This window comes from Tursiops truncatus, chromosome 6 (genome assembly GCF_011762595.2).
Source record: "Tursiops truncatus isolate mTurTru1 chromosome 6, mTurTru1.mat.Y, whole genome shotgun sequence".
Lineage (NCBI taxonomy): Eukaryota > Metazoa > Chordata > Mammalia > Artiodactyla > Delphinidae > Tursiops > Tursiops truncatus.
In genome coordinates this window covers 36,226,848-36,246,986 of record NC_047039.1, presented here as the reverse complement: position 1 = coordinate 36,246,986, position 20,139 = coordinate 36,226,848, and the positions used below count along the sequence as shown (strand labels likewise).

Genomic DNA, 20,139 nt, shown 5'->3' with positions numbered 1-20,139 from the left:
TTTAGATTGGTGATTATTGATACTCTAGAGAATTGAATGAAAGGAGATATACCTTCTCATAAAAATGCACATGCACATTTTGGACATAATTTCAGGGGTTCATAGCCACACTCACCTACTCCTGAAGCCCATTCATAGACTCTCAATCTTCAAATTAGATCTAACTAATAAATCATTAACCACACGCTTCCTAGCATTATAAGAAACAGCCCAGTGAACTGGTCACCATGTTCATTTTAAGATGTTGTTACTCATTTTGCAAAGTGTCCTTTCATTGGGACCCACAGACAAGATTTTTCTTTGATTTTAAGACCACCGATAGCTATTCCTGTCTGCCTCTTTGGCACTGCCCTGATTTTGATCTTATGAAAATTCTAAGTCATGTCGCCAGTTATGTGTCTTTTCATTGCACTGAGCTCCTGGTAACTCAGGGACAAATTTGAACCTACTTCTGTTTAGTTTATAGAAGGTATTTTATGTGTCCCCATTCTTGGCTCTACCTGACTGGCCTACCCTGAGTATTCCCTTTGCTTCCTTTGTTTTTTTTTTTACCCATTTTTAGTATTTTACCTTTTGTGAAGCTTTATAGGCTACCCTACTGAATCAGTAAAATAAATACTCCTATTAAAGTCCCTCCCGATTGCTCTACTCAGATTTATAAGACTGTAGGTTGCTGCTGGGAGCATACTGATTCACAATCCCACCTGCCACCTCTCACTCTGCCCTCAGTTGAAGCCATGGGAACAGTTTTTCTGCCTTGGAGAACAATACTTAGCAGACTTAGAGAAACACCTAGGTTTGTGGGTTTTCTCTTTTCTCAGGGTAAGCCAAGTTTAATCTTCTCTCAGTTCACTAAACCAGTTCCCCTCCTGCTTTCGTTATCAGCTTGACTCCACGAGAATTCAACTCCTACGGCTCCCGCCGAGGTAACGACGCCATCATGGCGCGGGGGACATTTGCCAATATCCGCTTATTAAACAAATTCTTGAACAAGCAGGCACCACAGACTATCCACCTGCCTACTGGCGAAATTGTGAGTATTGTGTCTTCTACTTCATTAAGAAGCCAGAATTTCTCAGGCTCTGGGTGGTTGGACGTTGGCACCATCACTTTCCTTTTGGTCTTCTTTTTATTTCACAGCTCATCCTACCTCTTGCTTTGTACAGTCCCTCTTGCCAGGTGTCCATGTATATTAGAGTTCATCCTTGATGGAGAGGCCCTTTAAACTGGGAAAGCTTTTCCTGCTTAGAGATTCTGCTTCATGCTTTAACTAAGTCTAGTCTCCTAGGAGTTGAGCTTAAAAACCTCTGAGTGAGATTTCGTCAGCTCAGAGTACTTGAAGGGGAAATTCCAGGTTAAGGTGGAGGATATTTATGAAGAAGTGCTATTTTATTGGACTGGCCAAAAAGTTCGTTTGGGTTTCCGGTGGCCTCGTATGGAAAAACCCGAATGAACTTTTTGGCCAACCCAATATAACTTTAATAGCATTTAATTAATTTACCATATCACTAGGAAAAGAAGGAATGTACGGGATTGTGCAGGCCTGCTAGGGTCCTAATGGGAACCATTTGGAGTTGGCATATTACAGCTGGAATTGTCCGTTCACAGATGGCAGGCATATGAGAGGTGGGGAAGCCTGCACTTTAAGTCAGACAAGCCTGGGTTCAAGTCCCAGCTCCACCTCATATCAGCTGTGGAGCCCTCAGCAAGTTGTCTCCCTCTCTGAGCCTCATTTTTCTTACTTGAGATGTAGAAATAATATCTACTTTTTAAGGCTCTGAGGCTTAACCTGGAATGGAATGACACGTAAAACACCTAGCATAGCATCTGGCACAGCAGCAGGTCCTCAGGGTCAATTCCCTTCCCAGTGAATGCTGTGAAACCGCATGAAAACTGGTTAAGCTATTTAAGAAATAACCCTCACAAATTATTTTAAAATGATAACGGCCAAATACGTCTGTGGAACTTACTCCATCCCAGGTGCTGTTCTAAGCTCTTTGCATATACTGACTTGTTCAATCCTCATAACAACCCTTTGAGGAAGGTACCATAATTCTCCTTGTTTTAAGTTGGCAAGTGGAGCCTAGAGAGCTCATGTAACTCCCTAAATTCACAAGTCTGAGGAGCTGAGATTAAAACCCATGGAGTCAGGCTCTGTCCGAAGTCAACGCTCTTTACCACCAAACACACTGCCTCACTTGTAACTGGTTCTATGTTTGTAAAGCAAATTCATCATAGATACTCTGATCACCTGGATCCAGCACAAAGTCAGTGCCCAGGAGATATTTGTTCAGTGAATAGCAGGGATGATAAACTATTAAGTGAAAAAGATACAAATAAATGGTAAAATCCCCGAGAGATGAAGGGGAAGGACTTGCAGTTACAGACTTTGGAGGCCTCCAGGATACTGTCACAGTGAATCTCCCTCATTTACAGCCCTGCCATTGCACAGAACTCCTAGTCAGTTGCTTAGTGCCTCAGCTTAAATAAGGAAACAGATTGAGAGATGAAGAGACATTTGAGTCAGGCCTTGAACTTGGAAGACAGACAAAGAACAGAGGAATATAAAGGACAACAGATAATGGAAAGAGTAGAAGAAAACTAAGGAAAACAACTGTCTCCTCAGTGATAAGAGATGATTTTCTGTTGCTGTAAAGTAATCAGAAGACAAGAAAGAGCTCCTTAAAAAAAAAAAAAGCCCCTAAAATTTCACAGGAAAAGTTGATTAGTTGAGAATATCTTCCAGAATATAGAAAGACAAAGGGGAAATTAGAAAATGTAAGAAAATTAAAGACTGAACCGAGGAGGGCCAACATCTGATTGAATAGAGATGCTAAAAAGAACAGACAAGATCTGAGAGGAAATTATTAGAGAATTAACACAAGAAAATTCCTCAACTGCAAAATCTGAGATTCCAGGTTCAAAGGTCCACTGAGTGCCCAGCCACATGATTAAAGAAGACCCACTCCAAGTGACATCATTATGAAATTAAGACAGCAAAGTTGGGAATTCCCTGGCGGTCCTGTGGTTAGGACTCCACGATTTCACGGCTTGAGGGCCTGGGCTCGATCCCTGGTTGGGGAACTAAGATCCCACAAGCTGCGCGGCACGAACAGCAGAGGTAAGGAGATCTAGAAACTTCAGAGAGGGAAAAACAGCTTATGTGCATTGTCCTGGGGATCAGACGCGCTCACAGCAGCCCAAGAAACAGACTGAGGAAAGTTATTGGGACCCTAAAATCTGTGTCCCTCATACTTCCAGCCAAGTGAGATTAAAGTAATAACACATTCAGCTATTCAAAAACTTTAAAAATACCCTCAGTCCCAGTCTCAAGAAGCTACTTAGTAAATGTATTACACCAAAACGAGGTAATAAACCAAAAAAAGAGGAAGATGTAGGATCCAAGAAAAAGAAATACAGGGAATCAACAGGATGTTGGGGAAAGAACAGGAATGCACCATGTCCTCAGAGAGCCATCAGTCCACACAGGAATGTTGGGTTCCAAGAGTGACACCCCATGAAAAAGATTTTTAAATTAGATTGCCTGATAGATTTGAATGTCTTTAGAGAAGACTTGTATTGATACTTTAGGCAGTGCATTTGGGAATTAATTAACAGGTAGGGACACAGAAATAGGTGAGCACACATGCAAAAATTTTATCCCAGTGGAAAAAAATTTTTTTAATTGCCAAGAAAAGGAAATCAGAGTATATTATATGGCTCAGCTATAAGTGGCATTTACATAATCAAAATGTATGACAATGATATTAGAAGGCCGCGGAGAGTAGGGGTGGGGGAGGGGAAGGAGCGCGGTGGTTAAAAGAACTAAATCATCAAAGTAGGAAATTAACAATAAAAAAGGAGAAATGAAGAACTGGCTGATTAAATACTTAGGGATACAGAGGCACAATAACAGAAGAAACCACTAAATTTTATGTTTTCTTCGGAAGAGCGGGAGAGTACAGGAGCTGATGCTTTATAAGCTGCTTGCTACTCTCAGTTTGGCTCATGTATGAGAAAAGCCAGGAGCTTGCAATTCTAGACCTGCTTAGTCCCACTCACCTTGGGTTCCAAGACCTGCTTTGCCACGGGATTGTCAGCTTTGCGATAGTTTTGAAAGCACTTTAAAAAACACACACTCCCACAGTCTTAATATACAAAGCTACTAATAGATACCTCTGAAAATATCAGGTAGGTTGTTTCTTTCTGGTCTTTGAAAGGATCCAGGCTATTTGGCTAGAGCAGGCTTTCACTGGTTTTTTGTTTGTTTGTTTGTTTGTTTTTAAACAGTTTCTATATTCATGAGCTCTATCCAGCTAAAGACATACAGAATCCTACCCAGGTTTAGGCGATGCCGTGTGACATCAACCACTGTCTCCATCCTTTCACCGCAATAGTAATTTGTGAAAGCCTACTTGAGAATTTGATTAGACACCTTTCTAGAGCTCCTTTCAAATCAAATACTCCTTCTTTAGGACAGGTCTTATTTTCTGACTTAAGTAGCCAGGAGAAAACAATGTTTTATTACTCACCAGCAATGATATCATCTCTTTGTGAAGTCTCAGCTCAGCAGAATATTCAGAGTTCCTGTGAGAAACAAATGAATCTATTTGTGTAAGATGTTTCTCATATATACTAAAAGGTCCATTAATCCTTTCCTGTCCTTTATTGATTGGTGCTTCCATCAGTGTTTCTACTGTCTCTACCTTGACCTCCATGTAGAAGGGTGACAAATAAGAGTTTGCATTTTATGTAATTTCTGAACACGTGACCTTCTTTCTGTTTGGCTACCCTTCACAACTGACCATCACTGAGTTTCTGGTACTCAGTCAAAACCCAGGTTTAGGTGGGATTCTCTGCTTTAGCTGTAAAATATTTTAATCAATGGAAGAGTTAAAAAAAAAACTGATCTAATTTCCTATTTTTCCCCTGATGCCCTAGGATTTGAATGTTTTTCTAAAACTAGGACAATTGGGCATTTCACTTAACAGTATAAAATTCAATTTGACAGAGGTACGTAGATGGAGTTAACTGGAAATTTGTAGACCAGGCAACTGACTGGTTGAGTGTTCCATTGACTTTACGTTGGCTTGGCCGACTACAGGCACTTCTGCCCCTGCATGTCCCACCAGGACTCACTGCCCCGTGTCCACACTCTGTGCCTTTACTGTGTCTGTAAAACCTTCCTCTTCTCTTCCTCAGCTTGACGTGTTCGATGCCTCTGAGCGGTACCAGCAGGCGGGCCTTCCCCTGATAGTTCTGGCCGGCAAAGAGTACGGCTCAGGCAGCTCCCGAGACTGGGCGGCCAAGGGCCCTTTCCTACTGGTGAGTAGGATGCAGAGACATCCCCGCAGGCAGCTGCCCCTCTGAACCGGAAGGGAAGCTGGGAGGGAGGCCAGAAATAAAATGCTTTGCTTTACTTTGCAAGATGTAGAAGAGCAAAGCAAGCTCGGGAAAGCAGGGAATGTTTACTCATCTCCTGCTTCTTGGTAGATCAGGATTTACTTCACTGAGTGAAGGGTAATCTAGAGTTCACCGGCTTCCCTTAGATCAAACATTGCTATCCTGGGAGCTGTGGATCTTTGGGGGTGTCTACAGAACAGCTGGGGGGAGGGTCCCGAAGTTTATCCATCCAGAAGTGTGTAGTATGTGCCTTTTTTTTTTTTTTAATGGGGAAGGTTTCATGGTTGTCATAACGTTCTCAGAGGTTAACACCTGAAGTTTATTCAAGGCTCTTGTCCCAGGTGAATGTGAGGAATAAGCTACTGCTACTGTATCGTCAGGTTCACAGAAGGGAAAAAGTAAGGAGCCTGAGCTTTGGATAAGCTCGGGGAATGCACATTTTAACAGTTGCTTATCACTGCCTGTGAAAAGTCTGCATACAGGCTCAATAGAAAAGGAAGCCCTCTCTGTATGTAGACAGTCAGCTCTTTGGAACCTTCAGCCATTTCAGGGCTTGACCTGCGTCAGGTGTCCCTATGGGAGGGGCCACGCAGGACCTTTTACCTCTTGAGCATTTGCTTGCCCTGAAAGCAGGGCACACTCCTGGTGACTGACTTTAATCCTCAGGATAGGGTAGAATAGCTTAGCTGGTATCAATTTAAATAACGATGGCTCGAGCAAATCAATGCACTTGGCAGATGGTAAGTAAGTTGATATCCACAAGTACAGTAAAAAAAAAATGGCTGTCTGGCACGCAGCCCTCCAGACTCCCAGGCTTCTGAAAAATGTCTTTGAACATCACACCTATTTTTTTTTTTTTTAGGCAATCAGTTTGCAGTGGGTGGGGGGGGAGATGTTCTTATTAGTTGGTAATTTGTTAAAGGCCTGCCTTTTCTAGAAACTGCTGAAAAGAACCTAAGAAATTACAGAAGAAAGGATTTTAGGAAGGGAGCTGGGCGCTACAGGGAGCAGTCAGGTGGGGACAGTGAGATCTGGGGAAATAAGAAGAGACCTGGCACCGAAGGGCTCTCTAGAGGCTCGCTGGGCTGCACCAGCCACAAGACCAAAGAAGGAGCCCGGATACAGCGACAGAGACATTAGTGGTTTAATAGAGGGGGGCTCTTACACATCGGAAGCAAGGTCCTGGGGCAACAGCCCACCGTGTGCAGCAAACAGCAAGTAGGACACAGCAAGTCTTCCCTCCCCTGCGGGAGAAGGAGGCTACCATTTATAGGGGGGATTGATGTCAGGTTGGCTCATCAGTTACCAGGGAAACCAGCAGCTGGGGCCTGTGCCTCACAGCCCCTCAGGTTAACCACCACCACTAGGGCAGATGTTTCCCTTTAATAAACTAGCAGGTGGGGCCGTTCTGACTTTAAGGGGCAGGGGGCAAGCACATTCATGTGAGTAGGGCGGAGGTGAAGCAGGGACTGGTCGAGCAGGGGATGTACAAAGAGCAAGAGAACAGCCATCTTGAGGGGCCTGACCATACACGTCTAGACTTCTCTACAGAACTGCTCCAAGTTCTGTCTGCCGAGACAGCCGTACACACTTCATTCTGTAGCTGCCCAGCCTTGGCCACTAGGCAACCCCGGGCTGTCCTCATGCAGAGAGGGCAGCTGTGATCTGCAGTGCTGCAAGGCCCTTTACACAGAGCTTGAGATGTGAATGACCTGTGTTTACAAAGATTACCACTTCCCCCAAAATAAGTATACAGTACATATATACATAAATCCATACAAAATATCTACTGTCTTAAAGAATCTGCCCTTCCTCTATAAATTTGCTTTTAAATTTGGAAACACCTTGATATTTTAAAAAAACACCTGTGCCTGGATCTCATTCTAAGAGATTCTGGTTTAACTGGTAAGGGGAAAGGCCAGGACATCGGGCTTTTAAAAGTCTCCCCAGTGATTCTAATATTCAGCAGAGTTTGAGAACTACTGCTCTATAGCCATGGTTCTCCTAAATTAAAAGAATCACTGTCTTCTCCTACCCATGCTCCCTGTTAGAGATTCTGATACAGTAGACCTGGGGTAGTACCCATGAATCTACATTTTTTTAAATTAATTTTTATTGGAATATAGATTTACAATGTTGTGTCAGTTTCAACTGTACAGCAAAATTAATCAGTTATACATATACATATGTATAACTCTTTCTAAGATTCTGTTCCCATATAGGTCATTATATTGAGTAGAGTTCCCTGTGCTATACAGTAGGTTCTTACTAGTTATCTATTTTATATATAGTAGTGTGTATATGTCAATCCCAATCTCCCAGTTTATCGCCCTCCCTTCCCCCTTGGTAACCATAAGTTTGTTTTCTACATCTGTGACTCAAGAATCTACATTTTTAACAAGCTTCCTGAGTAACCCTGATTCAGGGGATCTTAAAAGTGTACCCTAGATATTGAGACCTTTTAGGGCTATCTTACTATTATATTACAGTTAACTAACATTTGAGGATGGGATATTCTAGGTAATCAAGTATCCTGGTTTATTGATCATTGCTGTATATTGCCAGTTATAGATCATAGTAAAATGTGTCTGTGTAACTAAAGAAAAACTGTCCACACTACTCTGTTGGCTCATCAGGGAATCAGAGCTGTCCTGGCTGAGAGTTACGAGCGTATTCACCGAAGTAACTTGGTCGGGATGGGGGTGATCCCCCTCGAGTATCTCCCTGGGGAGAATGCAGACACCCTAGGACTCACAGGGCGGGAACGATACACTATCAGCATTCCAGAAACCCTCAAACCACGAATGAAAGTCCAGGTCAAGGTAAGTCGGCGCCTTTCCATGCCAGGCCCAGCTCAAAGGCCCTGTGTTCATCATCAATCTTGTTAGAAGGAAATCAGTGGGATTTGGAAGGAAAAATAAATCCTTCAGTAGACATGCTTTAGACTTAGGAGTTCTACTAGCACCTTTCTGACCTGCCAGCACAGTGATGCCACACTATGTCGGTTTATTATTTATTCTGTTTACTCATAGAGTTATCAGTTCCATCCTTCCTCCCAAACCTGCCAGCCCCACTGTGTCCTGTTCCTCCCAATCTCAGCCCAGAGAACGTTGATGAAATCTCAGCGAAAGGGCATTTTCACATTACCTTAAAAACCTTCTTAGGGGCTTCCCTGGTGGCGCAGTGGTTGAGAGTCCGCCTGCCGATGCAGGGCACACGGGTTCGTGCCCCGGTCCGGGAAGACCCCACATGCCGCGGAACGGCTGGGCCCGTGAGCCATGGCCGCTGAGCCTGCGCGTCCGGAGGCTGTGCTCCGCAACAGGAGAGGCCACAACAGTGAGAGGCCCGCATACCGCAAAAAACAAAACAAAACACCTTTTTAGGGCTTCCCTGGTGGCGCAGTGGTTGAGAGTCCGCCTGCCGATGCAGGGGACGTGGATTCATGCCCCGGTTCGGGAAGATCCCACATGCCACAGAGCGGCTGGGCCCGTGAGCCATGGCCGCTGAGCATGCGCGTCCGGATCCTGTGCTCCGCAACGGGAGAGGCCACAACAGTGAGAGGCCCGCATACCGCAAAAAAACAAAACAAAACAAAACAAAACACCTTTTTAGGGCTTCCCTGGTGGTGCAGTGGTTGAGAGTCCGCCTGCCGATGCAGGGGACGTGGGTTCGTGCCCCAGTTCAGGAAGATCCCACATGCCGCGGAGCGGCTGGGCCCGTGAGCCATGGCCACTGAGCCTGCGCGTCCGGGGCCTGTGCTCCGCAGCGGGGGAGGCCGCAGCAGTGAGAGGCCTGCGTATCTCAAAAAAACAAACAAAAAACACCTTTTTATTATAAACCTGTGAACAGACACACTCACCCCGTCCTGAGCCTCACCCCCAAGCGGCCGACTTTGATTAGCCCAAAGGTGAAAAAGACAGTGCCCTGGATGAGGTAAGGATGAAGAACCAGCACCATGGTCCCAGGGTGACCTAGCTGCCCAGACAGACTAAGCTGCTGAGCTGTGTCCCAGGGTCAGCAGCTGGGCCAGTGCCTAATGGACAACCTTAACGAAACATCTGCTGACTGCCGACACTTCCATCCTCGGGCAGTCCCTGGAGGATGTTTAAAAAATATCCCAAACGCCACTACTAGCTACTGCCCTGAGAGGCTATTTCTAATTCTCAGGTGTCTCTCACTTCCATCACTTACTCTCTGCAGTGCTTGCTTTACCGTGTAGATCAGTACACTGGGGATCTTGTTAAATAAAATTCAACTTACTGCTCAGCAGGTCTGGGCTGGGGCCAGCGTGCGCCTGTCCCCGGCACTGCCGGAGTGTGGACCACACTTGGAGGGGTAGCCTGAGGGCAGGCCGGGCAGGATGCCTCTGGAAAGGGCTGGCTCGCTTCCTCCCTCAGCGATTCTTCTCTGCTTCTTCGTCCTCCCAGCTGGATACCGGCAAGACCTTCCAGGCTGTCATGAGGTTTGATACCGACGTGGAGCTCACTTATTTCCACAACGGGGGCATCCTCAACTACATGATTCGCAAGATGGCCAAGTAGGCCCTGGTTTCCTCGGAGATGGGCATCCTGGCCGCAGCGGGGAGGAAGCGCAGTGCCTACAGCCCGCAGGCCCTGGCGTGGCAGTCTCTCCACCCCAGCCTTTCCCCTCCCCTCTCCTCCCCTCCACGCAGGGGCGCTTCCAGCCCAGGGTGCCCTAAGGTTCCGGTGCCCATCCTCTGCACACAAAATCAGCAGTCTCTACATGCTCTATTTTTGTTAATCTTTTTATCTTTTTCTAGAATTTGGAAGCTTAGAATGGTGGGATTGTCAGTTGTGCCAGGAAGGGAGAGCTGAGCCCTTTACAGTTACTGATCACAGAATATGTTGATTTTTCACTCTTAGCCTGTACTGTTCAGCTGAACACAAATGTCTCCTGCCTGATTTTTGGTTCCTCTGTTACCCTCTGCTCAATGAAACCTTTCCCTTGAGAGTCCTTTGCCTCTGCATACTGTCCCAAAGTTAACTGACAAGGCAGAGAAGAACTTTTTCACACTTCAAATCCTAGCCATGACTGTGATCCCCTCGCCCCGCCTTTTCCTCCAGAGTGAATGATCCAGACACCTCGTGGATGGCTGAGGTTGAAATTTTTTGATTATGTACCTTTTGATAGATCAACACTGAAGAAATATGGAGGTTTCTTTTACTATATTCAAACATTTTCCCCAGAAAATGTTTCATGTATCGAGAGAACTTTAGATGTGGTTTTGAAGAGAGATGCAGAACATTTCTAATTTGAATACGATTAAATCTATTTTCAAGGAAAACTTTTTGACTTTGATACTGAATTCTGCTGTGTGTGTGCCCCTCGTTTTGGGATATGTAGAGCAGAGCAGATCTCAGACTGCAGGATCCTGAAGCCTGGATGACCTTCAAGTTCTCCTCTTTTTGTAACCACGTCAGTAATATGCAGGTTAAATGGCTGTGTTGAACCTCATTTGGGAGCAAACAAGAAGGTGGCAATAGCCTGGTAGCAGTAGCAATCATGTAGTCTGGTGAACGGATCATAATTTTTTTATTTTCATCTAGGTTATCTGCTCATTTTCATCACTGAAGTCATTTCAGGGCACATGTCTTAAGCTACTCCAGCTGCCATAATGAAATATCATAGGCTGAGTGACTCAAACATCAAAAATTTATTTTCTCACAGTTCTGGCATCTGGAAGTCCAAGACTGAGGTTCCAGCAAATTCATTTTCTGGTGAGAGCTCGCTCTCTTCCTGGCTTACAGCCAGCTACCTTCTCACTGTGTCCTCACATGGCCTTCCCTTAGTGCATGTGCACGGAGAGAAAGCACGAATGAATGAGCTCTCTGGTATCTTCGTCTTTCAAGGGCCCTACTCTCGTGACCTTTTTTAACCTTAATTACTTCCCTAGAGGTTCCATCTCCAGAGTCACAGTGTCCGGGAGGGCTTCGACATATGAATTTTGGGGGACAACATTCAGTCCATAACAGGGCACCTTAACAGCTTACAAATTAATCTTCTTGTAATGAATTTTAAGTCTCAACTTTAGCACTCAGGGTTTGTGCACTGGTCAGTAGAACACCTAGGATCAAATCCTGTCTCCACCTCTTCCCAGATGACGGACAAGGCAGGTTATTGAGCGTCCTTGCCTCTGACGTCCTGGGATCTAGCTTCTGTTCATGAATAAAAATTACAAACAGAACCCTGTTGCACAAGACAAGGCTGTGACCCTCAAATTAAGAGCAGTCCTAGGATAAAAACACTAAGAAGGGCTGAGAAAACAGACGTCCACCCCTTAGCCCTCCATTGCGGAGCGTGGGAGCAGCCTGGTTCCCCACAATCAGTGCTTATGAGGAAACAGATTCCTGCAGCTATGACTTCTGGAATGGGATCCCTTCACTTCTGGACTCCCCTCCTCTACCTCCAAACACACTATCTTGTTCATTGATAAAATGTCTCAGCCAGTGTCCCATCCTTGCTCTCCACAAGGCTGAACAAATAGACCCCTTTTACCTGGTTTCTCAAGAAGGCACTGGGCTGCTTACTCTCCAGATTAGAAGTGTGCTGCTCTATGCTAGACCCAGCCCCTCCTTCCTCTCTATGGGGTTCCCATCTCCTTTGTTCTTAGTTTTCTAAATCCATTCCTGCCTGATCCCTCCTAGGGAAACAAGCGCTCCTTGGTGTGCACAGTGAGTTTACTGACCAACTTTTTTAATGCAGCAAATAAGCACATGTGTCTTTGGCTATGGGACAGCCTTCATGTAAGTGAAGAATAATCTAGGAGAAGGATATATTAGTCATGACTCTTAGTTGTAGTGTTAGAAGCACAATTCAAACTGCCTAAAGCAAAAAAAAAAAAAAAAAAAAATTGGCTCAAAGAACTTGAAGAACACGGGTGGCCATGGCGGCAGGTCTGATTGGATCTATGACTCAAACAGTTTCCTTCCCTATCGTTTCCCCTCTCGCCCTTCATTTGTGACAGCCTCTTTCTGGGGCGGGCCGTGTGCGGGGGGATATGGCCACCGGCAGCTCTGGGGTCACAGTTAATAATTTGTGGTTGTAGAGATCTGTCTCCCAGTATTCCCTAGGCCAAACATACTGGAAGTTTGCTAGTCACCTAAATGAAGAACCTTATTTTTGGCACAGTTGGCCTTTCAGGGTTGAGTTAGGACAGTGTGGCGCACCCTGCAGGTTATGAGGAGCAACGGAGAGCTGCTTCTGAAAATCAGGAGCCAAGGTTCCACTGGCTACCTTCTTTGGAAGTTGTTAAATGTCATGACCACAAACAGAATTTAACATCCAAGTAGTTTTTGTTCACCCAGACAGCCTAATCATTGTGCACAAAGATTATAGAATTACAGCTGATATTTTTAACAGGTTTAATAATTTGCATCCCCAAAACTGAGATCTACTTTTTAAATACAGATTTGTTGAGTGGAATTTAGTTTTATTACATAATATAATAAAACAGAGTTACTGGTATGATCCTGAAATTAATACTCCAGTTTGGTTCTGGTTGTCTAGTCAGCATCAGGGCTGAGTATCTGCTATTGTGCTTCTACAGGATGTTAACAACGTCCCATGAATAAAAGGGGTCCAGGGTCGGGGTATCTGGGAACCACTGGGTTAAACGGGCCTTATTACCACAGAATTGACATAAGGACACACAATGGCAGTGTGTACTGGAAATCACTCATTTGAGGGGAGAGGGGGCAGCAGACAATATAGAATCCTATCTGCCCACAGAACTGCTTTCTTCAGAGCATCTCACAGCACTTGGGTTTCAAACGACACACTTGAGGAAACACTGACCTGATGGCTTGTTTTTAAATTCAAATAATAATGTCAGTTTTAAGGGTGGGAATCAGTTTACTGGCCTTGTGACACAATCAGGCATTTGACTGAAGGTGACTTTTCATTTCAGGTGAAAATATCACAAGGTGAGCACTGGTGGGGACCACAGAGTTAACCAGATCGAGTGGTTGTTATCAGATTATATCAGAACCACCTGAGGAACTTCAAAACGTACACGTTTTTAGACACACCCTGGCAGGATGTTCTAAGGGGGCTGGGCATGTGCCATGAAAAAGACTCCCCAGTTGGTTCTGAAATGCAGCCTTTGACCTAGAATCCAACGACCAGCATTTGGACATCAGTTAAGAGTGCGCAATTCTTAAAACCCTACCTACTGGTTTCTTTCATTCAATAAATATTAACCAAATGCCTACTCTGTTCCATGCTCTATGCCTGCAATGGCTTGACTCCAGGCTAAAGTCAAACAAGGAAATTATTTTTCTTGTTTCAGCTTTAGCCTGCATTCTTCTGTTGGCTGTACTATTCACCTTCATCCAAATTGAATTATTTAGATACTTGCAAGAACTTTTCTCAAATAGATTTCCAGTGGATGTTGTATACATCCTATTGGAGTCCTTAAATAGCAGCGTCCAAAAAGGGCACTCACATATACAAAGAGATACTTGTTAGATTGGGATTTATAGAAATATATATTTGGTCTTTGTCCCTAGTTTCTGGCACAGAGCTCCTAAAACCCTTGGAATTTCGTGATAAGAGCAACAAAGGTGTCTCTTGTTATGTTAAGGAGCGACTCTTGGACCACCCCTAAGGATGGGGGCTGGTTACCGGAAAAACAACCACGTGATTAGAGGGTTAGACCTTTCAGTCCCATCCCCTGACCTCAGGGGAGGGGAGAGGGGCTGGAGGTTGAATAAATTACCAATGGCCAATGATTTAATCCATCATTCTTACGTAATGAAACCTCCATTAAACCCAAAGGACAAGGTTCAAAGAGCTTCCAGGTTTGTGAACACGTAGAGATTCAGAGAAGACACAGAAACTCTGAGCCCCTTCCCCAAACCTTACCCTATGCATCTCTTTCATCTGGCTGCTCCTGAGTTACTTCCTTTTATAATAAACCGATGATCTAGTAAGTAAAAGGTTTCTCTGAGTTCTGTGAGCCTCTCTAGCAAATTAAGCCCACAGAGGAGGTTGCTGTAACCTCTCATCTGTATTCAATTGGTCAGAGGCACAGGTAATAACAATTTGGCTTCTGAAGTAGGGAAGAGGTGGGGCAGTTTTGTAGGACTGAGCCCTTGACTTGTAGGGATCTGACGCCATCTCCAGGCAGATAGTGGCAGAATTGAGTTGAATGGTAGGACACTCCGTTGGTGAATTGCTTGGTGGTGTGGGAACAAAGCCCATATTAAAACTGGTGACCAGAACGTTAATACTCTAATAAAATATAAATGGAAAATGAATAAAAATTAGCAAGCAAGTTGGCTTAAATAACCCATTTTATTGTGTCTTACTAAGAATACTATTAATAACCATTATCAAACAACTACTATGTATATCAAGTACTTTATGTTATTTCAGTTAAAAACTCTCTACTAAAAAAAAAAAAAAAACTCTCTACTAACTCTTACAGGTATGTGTTATCCTTGTTTCGCAGATGAAGAAAATTAAGCCTAGGAGAAGTTATGTAACTGGCAGGTTCTCTGACTCTCATCAGATCAAAAGGAGGAAGAGGTGGCTGCAGCAGGTCACCCCACTGATCTCCAGGACTGACCTGGGGGTCTGGGTGGCCTCCTGGACACCAGTAAGCCTTCAGATATAAGTGCTATCTGAAAAGAGTTATGCGACCCCTTATGCTGAGCATATTAACATTTTATGATGTTTGGAGGTTTGTTAAAGCCATTGATGGTCCTAGTGAATTACAAACAACTAATCTGAATCTGTTTTAAGAAGATGCTTAAATTACTACAGAGGCTATCCTGAGCGGAACATAAAATACCTTGGCCTGGATGGAGACAGTAAAACTCAGGTAGTTGTCTCCATGTCTGGAAAACCCCAAACGAAGCTCTGGAGCATCAGCCTTGTTAAATGACACAGGAATGCCATTCGGGTATGTATTCTAAGTTTTTAAATAGAAAGGACAGCCAAATTAAACTGCCTCTTCAGTATCATCCAAGGGACCTACCTGAGAACAGAGTCCGAATGTTGACCATCAACTATTACTGGAAAATGGCTTGAAATGACCATTCGAAGGGAACAATGGCACAGGTTAAGAAAACAAATTAATCGGTCAAGATGTACAGTAAACCAAAAGAACAGAAACCAACTTCTCAATGAGTACTGTATTATTTAAATGCCCCCATAACTAAAAATTGTCCACTGTAGAATTTTAAGATCAGATGCCACACATAGAGAACACAAGTGTATGTGACTATTATGCCTGTATGTGTATATATATTGAACCTTTGGAATTACCAACGTGTAAAGGATCAGCAAAAAGGAGCCAACAGAAAAGACTGGGGTAGAGTTAGAAGCGCTACTGGCCAAGAGGGAGTTCCAAGAAAGGAGTATTCAACAGGGCCAAAAGCAGCAAAGAGGTCAAACAGAGGGAAGGACTAAGACATGCCCAGTGGATTGGGCCACCAGAGTCGCTGGTGACCTTGACAAAAACAATTTCAGTAGATTATTAAGGGCAAAAGCCAGTTTACAGTAGGTTAAGGAAAGAAAGGGAAGCATGGGAAACCTTTCAACATTCCATTCACTCATTCATTTATCTCAATGTGTACTGAGTGGCTAGCGGTGCACACTGGCAGTGGGTTCTGAAGGGAAGAATGGCAATAAGTTAAGCCTTTTTCATTTTTCCCAAGCTCTACTGACCTACAAAGTGATTCACTGAGTGCTGTGATTCATTCACTCGTGTTTTATGTAAGTGATACAGTACAAACTGCTGAAAACAACAGAAGTTAAGTGATATATACTCAGTACAGTACAAGCCTTAGGGAAAATATCCTGACAGTGGTACAAGTGATCTGTGATTCACCCACTGGTCTAATTTCTTCCTCACTCAAGGTCACCCCTTCCCTGCAGACTGAGGTCCTGAGCTCAAGTGGACATTTCTGCAGCATCAAATGGGATCTTCTCAAAATGAAAGTCCTTCCACTTTGCATACAGTGTCTGAACTCCAGTTGCAACATCTTCCACCACAAAACTTTCAGTCTTTATAACTGGAATCTCAAATACCTTATACTTCACATGGATTCCCCAGTCATAGCTGCAGTCCTCCCTGGCACAGAAGATCTTTGCTCTCTTCTCAAAACTCCCAAAGCTCTTTGGTCTGGGGTGTAACTTACTCACAAAATGCTCCCTGAAAGCAACTCCAACCATAGTGAAATGGCATTCCTACGGATGAAGGGATCGAGTAGCATACAAAACAGAACGTTAGAACCAGAACATAACTGTGATTTAAAAAAAAGAAAACTCCACAATAATCAGAGATGATGAGAAGGCGGGATCCCAATTCTTTTACAGATGGAGTAAGAAGGAAATGTGGATTTGCCTCAAGGCCAGAGTAGAATCCACGCAGCCTGACCACCAGTGACACAGGTGGAGGTAAGGGTGGAGGTGGAGGTGCAAGTGAGGGGGCAGGGGACACCTCAGGAAGAGGAGGACTAAGAAGTTTCCAGGCAACCTGGCTCCCCAAAATAGATACTCTTTATTAATTCAGAAACAAAGAGGTATTTATTGAAGATCTGTGAAGCCTGAGTTCACCAGTGGCCCTGACAGGAAGAATCCAAAGGATACAGAGAACAACAACAAAGGGTCAATGTGTATCTGAAGAGGCTCAGGGACTAATGTGTCCACTGGCCCCGCCCCCAGTCAACGTTAGAATAAACCTGAACAAACGCCACAGTGCACAGAACAAACGCAGATCCTACATAACCAGTTCCTCGGGAAAACATAGTCTAAAAGGGCCATTTCAACAGAAGATCACCCAAATTGGAGCTGAAAGGACCTTCCTTTTACTGCTAAAGAAAAAGACTCAGAAAGGTATGGGAACTTGCCAGTATTACCCCTAATACGCTTCTTGCTCCAATGTTGGACTGATTAAAGACTCAGCTTTCTGAAGACTAAACAGAACCCTAAAGTAATAACTCATCATCTGACCCGGCCCAGGCCCTCCACCCTCCCCAATCGGCAGCAATAGTTACATCCAATTTTTGTCTTTGGAGATTTTTCTAACCCTTACCTAAGAGTTTTAGAAAGCTACCCTGCAGATGTCATGTTTTTAAAATAAGGAGATTTTGCTTCCATTGTAAAAGTGATCCATATCCTCAGAAGAAAGTTTAGAAAACACAAAATAGTAGTAAGAGAAAAAATCATGGTATCTCACTGCAAAATATTAATACATTTTAGTATACTTCCTCTAGCCTTTTTTGGTACAAACATAAGTGGTTTTTTGGTGGTGGTGGTGATGGTGGTATTGCTGCTATTATTTTGCACTGCTATGATCATAGCATATTTACTACTTTCTATCCTCGTTAATTTTCCCACTGTACCATTAGTTTGTAAGAAGTTTTTCATTATACTATATAAGCTTCCTAATCACTTTGTTTAATAAACTTTATTTTCGAGTAATTTCAGATTTACACTGAACTACAGGTTTTACCACTTTTTCTAATAATATCCTTCATCTGTTCTAGGATCTAATCCAGGATACCATGGTGCATTTAGCATAACCATTATTTGTAATGGCTACGTAATATATAATTAAGTAGCTGTGCAGCAATTTTTAAGCTATTTCTTTATTGTTGAACATCAAGGGTTTCTTTTAAACTTTTTAGCCTTTTAAAAATACATGGACCATGGCCATGATAACAACAGAATAATAGTATTCTTACTATAAATATCTCACTGATAGATAATAAGCTTTAATGAGTGCTAAAAAATGACCCAGTGCTATTTGTTAAAAAGACTGCCTATCTCCATCACTCTTATATCAGCTGTATAACATGCAAAGGTTTTGCACTTTCTGCAGAGCAGTTTTTTATTTTCCTTATCAAGCACAGGTTTTACTTTTCCTTGATTATCCCTGATGAATTTTTCATGAATCTGTATCTGGCAAACCTAGATGCAAAAAAACAAAACAAACAAACAAAAGAACCTCCTCAAATATGTAATTTGAATATAACTAGGATATATATACACACACATATATATGTACATAATCATTCATTCTCATACAACTTCCATGAACATACAGTACCTGGCTTTGTTCATAAAAATCTCATAGGTAATTCTATTGATTCTCCTAATAGGAGAATTCTTTGTTAGTTAATGTTTAATTGTGGCCTCCAATTAGCCTTTTAATATCTTCATCAAAGATGCCCATAAAAGCACTAAAGATGTCCGTGAAATAGTGATATGAACCATGCTTTCCACTTTAGTAGTTGGTAAAACTTTAAAAATCCTTCACAGGGACTTCCCTGGTGGCATAGTGGATAAGAATCTGCCTGCAACGCAGGGGACATGGGTTCGATTCCTGGTCCGGGAAGATCCCACATGCAGCGGAGCAACTAAGCCTGTGTACCACAACTACTGAACCCACATGCCACAACTACTGAAGCCCGTGTGCCACAACTACTGAAGCCCACACGCCTAGAGCCCACGCTCCACAACAAGAGAAGCCACCGCAATGAGAAGCCCGCACACTGCAACAAAGCCCGCACACTGCAACTGCATAGCAGCGAAGACCCAACACAGCCAAAAATAAAATAAAATTAAATCTTTAAAAAAAAAAAAATCCTTCACAAACAGACATATGATATGCATTAACTGTTTCAGGAATAATTACACCCACTCTCAAGGCATAAACTCACTGAATGGAACAGTAGGCAGAAGAGTCCCTCACCACCTAAAATCTTTTTTCTCTCTTCCTTTCCAACCACAGAGAGTATTGTTGAATTACAGTAAAATTAAATGTCTGTATAGGATGACCACATTCTATCTCAAAATTTAGGCCTTGGCTAAGTACAACTAAGAACCCTGGACATTATATATAAAATAAACATAAGATTCTGTAGGGTGAAGAGAGGAAGGCAGACCAGCTAGGAACCTTGGGACCCTAGAAACAACATGGTAGTGAGTTTCCTGGGTTTTCGTTTTGCCTCTTATATCCCAGACATGGAGCTGAAGAAGCTGGCAACCAGAAATGACTATGGGGACAGACAAAGAAATCTCAACAAAACCCTATCTCTCTAGTCAAAAGACCAGGACAGGGGCAGCCACCAGAACAGGGGCAGCCAGCAAGACAGAAAACTTTCAGACAATAGCTGTTCTACCAAACACCACAGGAAAAAACAGCAACAACAATAACAACAACAAAAAACCCTGAACCCTGAGGCTAAGTGTGGAACCTAGATTTCCACTCTGCAGGTCTGTTAACAAAGCACCTCAACACTCCCACCTGCTGGTGTCAGAGAAAGCCAGGATTTTCAGTCCTGCCAAATGGTAGCCCCCCTCACCTGTGGCGTCCATGGAGACCACATGAGGGGCCAGAACTCCCATCCCCACACAGCAGTAACAAGGAGCCTCTCCTTGCTGGTATCAACAAAGGCTGAGAAGGAAACCAAGACTTCTACCTTTACCTGACAGTGATGAAACAATGTCCCCCATCTCCCCTGACAGAATGATATCAGAAAGAAGCCAGCTGACACAGAAGGTTAAGTAAGATCCCAAGTCTCATCATATAGTATGAAAATCTCTGGGTTTTGATTAAAAATCACTCTTCATAGCAGAAACCAGAAAGATCTCAAACTGAGTGAAAAAAAAAGACAACCAATTGATGCCAACATGGAGATGACAGAGATGTGAGAATTATCTGACAAAGATTTTAAAGTAGCAATAATAAAAATGCTTCAATGA

General features: G+C 43.4%; 2 protein-coding genes across 2 annotated transcripts in view; one reads left to right on the top strand and one right to left on the bottom strand.

Annotated features, from left to right (window-relative positions):
• ACO1 (aconitase 1) overlaps positions 1-10,708 on the top strand; it is a 59,219-nt gene extending 48,511 nt beyond the window's left edge. The window contains exons 18-21 of the mRNA XM_019934929.3: positions 886-1,033; positions 5,203-5,325; positions 8,040-8,225; positions 9,831-10,708. Of these exons, the coding sequence (XP_019790488.1) occupies positions 886-1,033; positions 5,203-5,325; positions 8,040-8,225; positions 9,831-9,944 (571 nt within the window). The 3' untranslated portion in view covers positions 9,945-10,708. The remainder of the gene's footprint in view (positions 1-885; positions 1,034-5,202; positions 5,326-8,039; positions 8,226-9,830) is intronic.
• Positions 10,709-10,850: 142 nt separating this feature from the next.
• Positions 10,851-20,139, bottom strand: part of RIGI (RNA sensor RIG-I) — a 38,098-nt gene continuing 28,809 nt past the window's right edge. The window contains 2 exon segments of the mRNA XM_073805659.1: positions 10,851-16,619; positions 18,201-18,342. Of these exon segments, the coding sequence (XP_073661760.1) occupies positions 16,279-16,619; positions 18,201-18,342 (483 nt within the window). The 3' untranslated portion in view covers positions 10,851-16,278.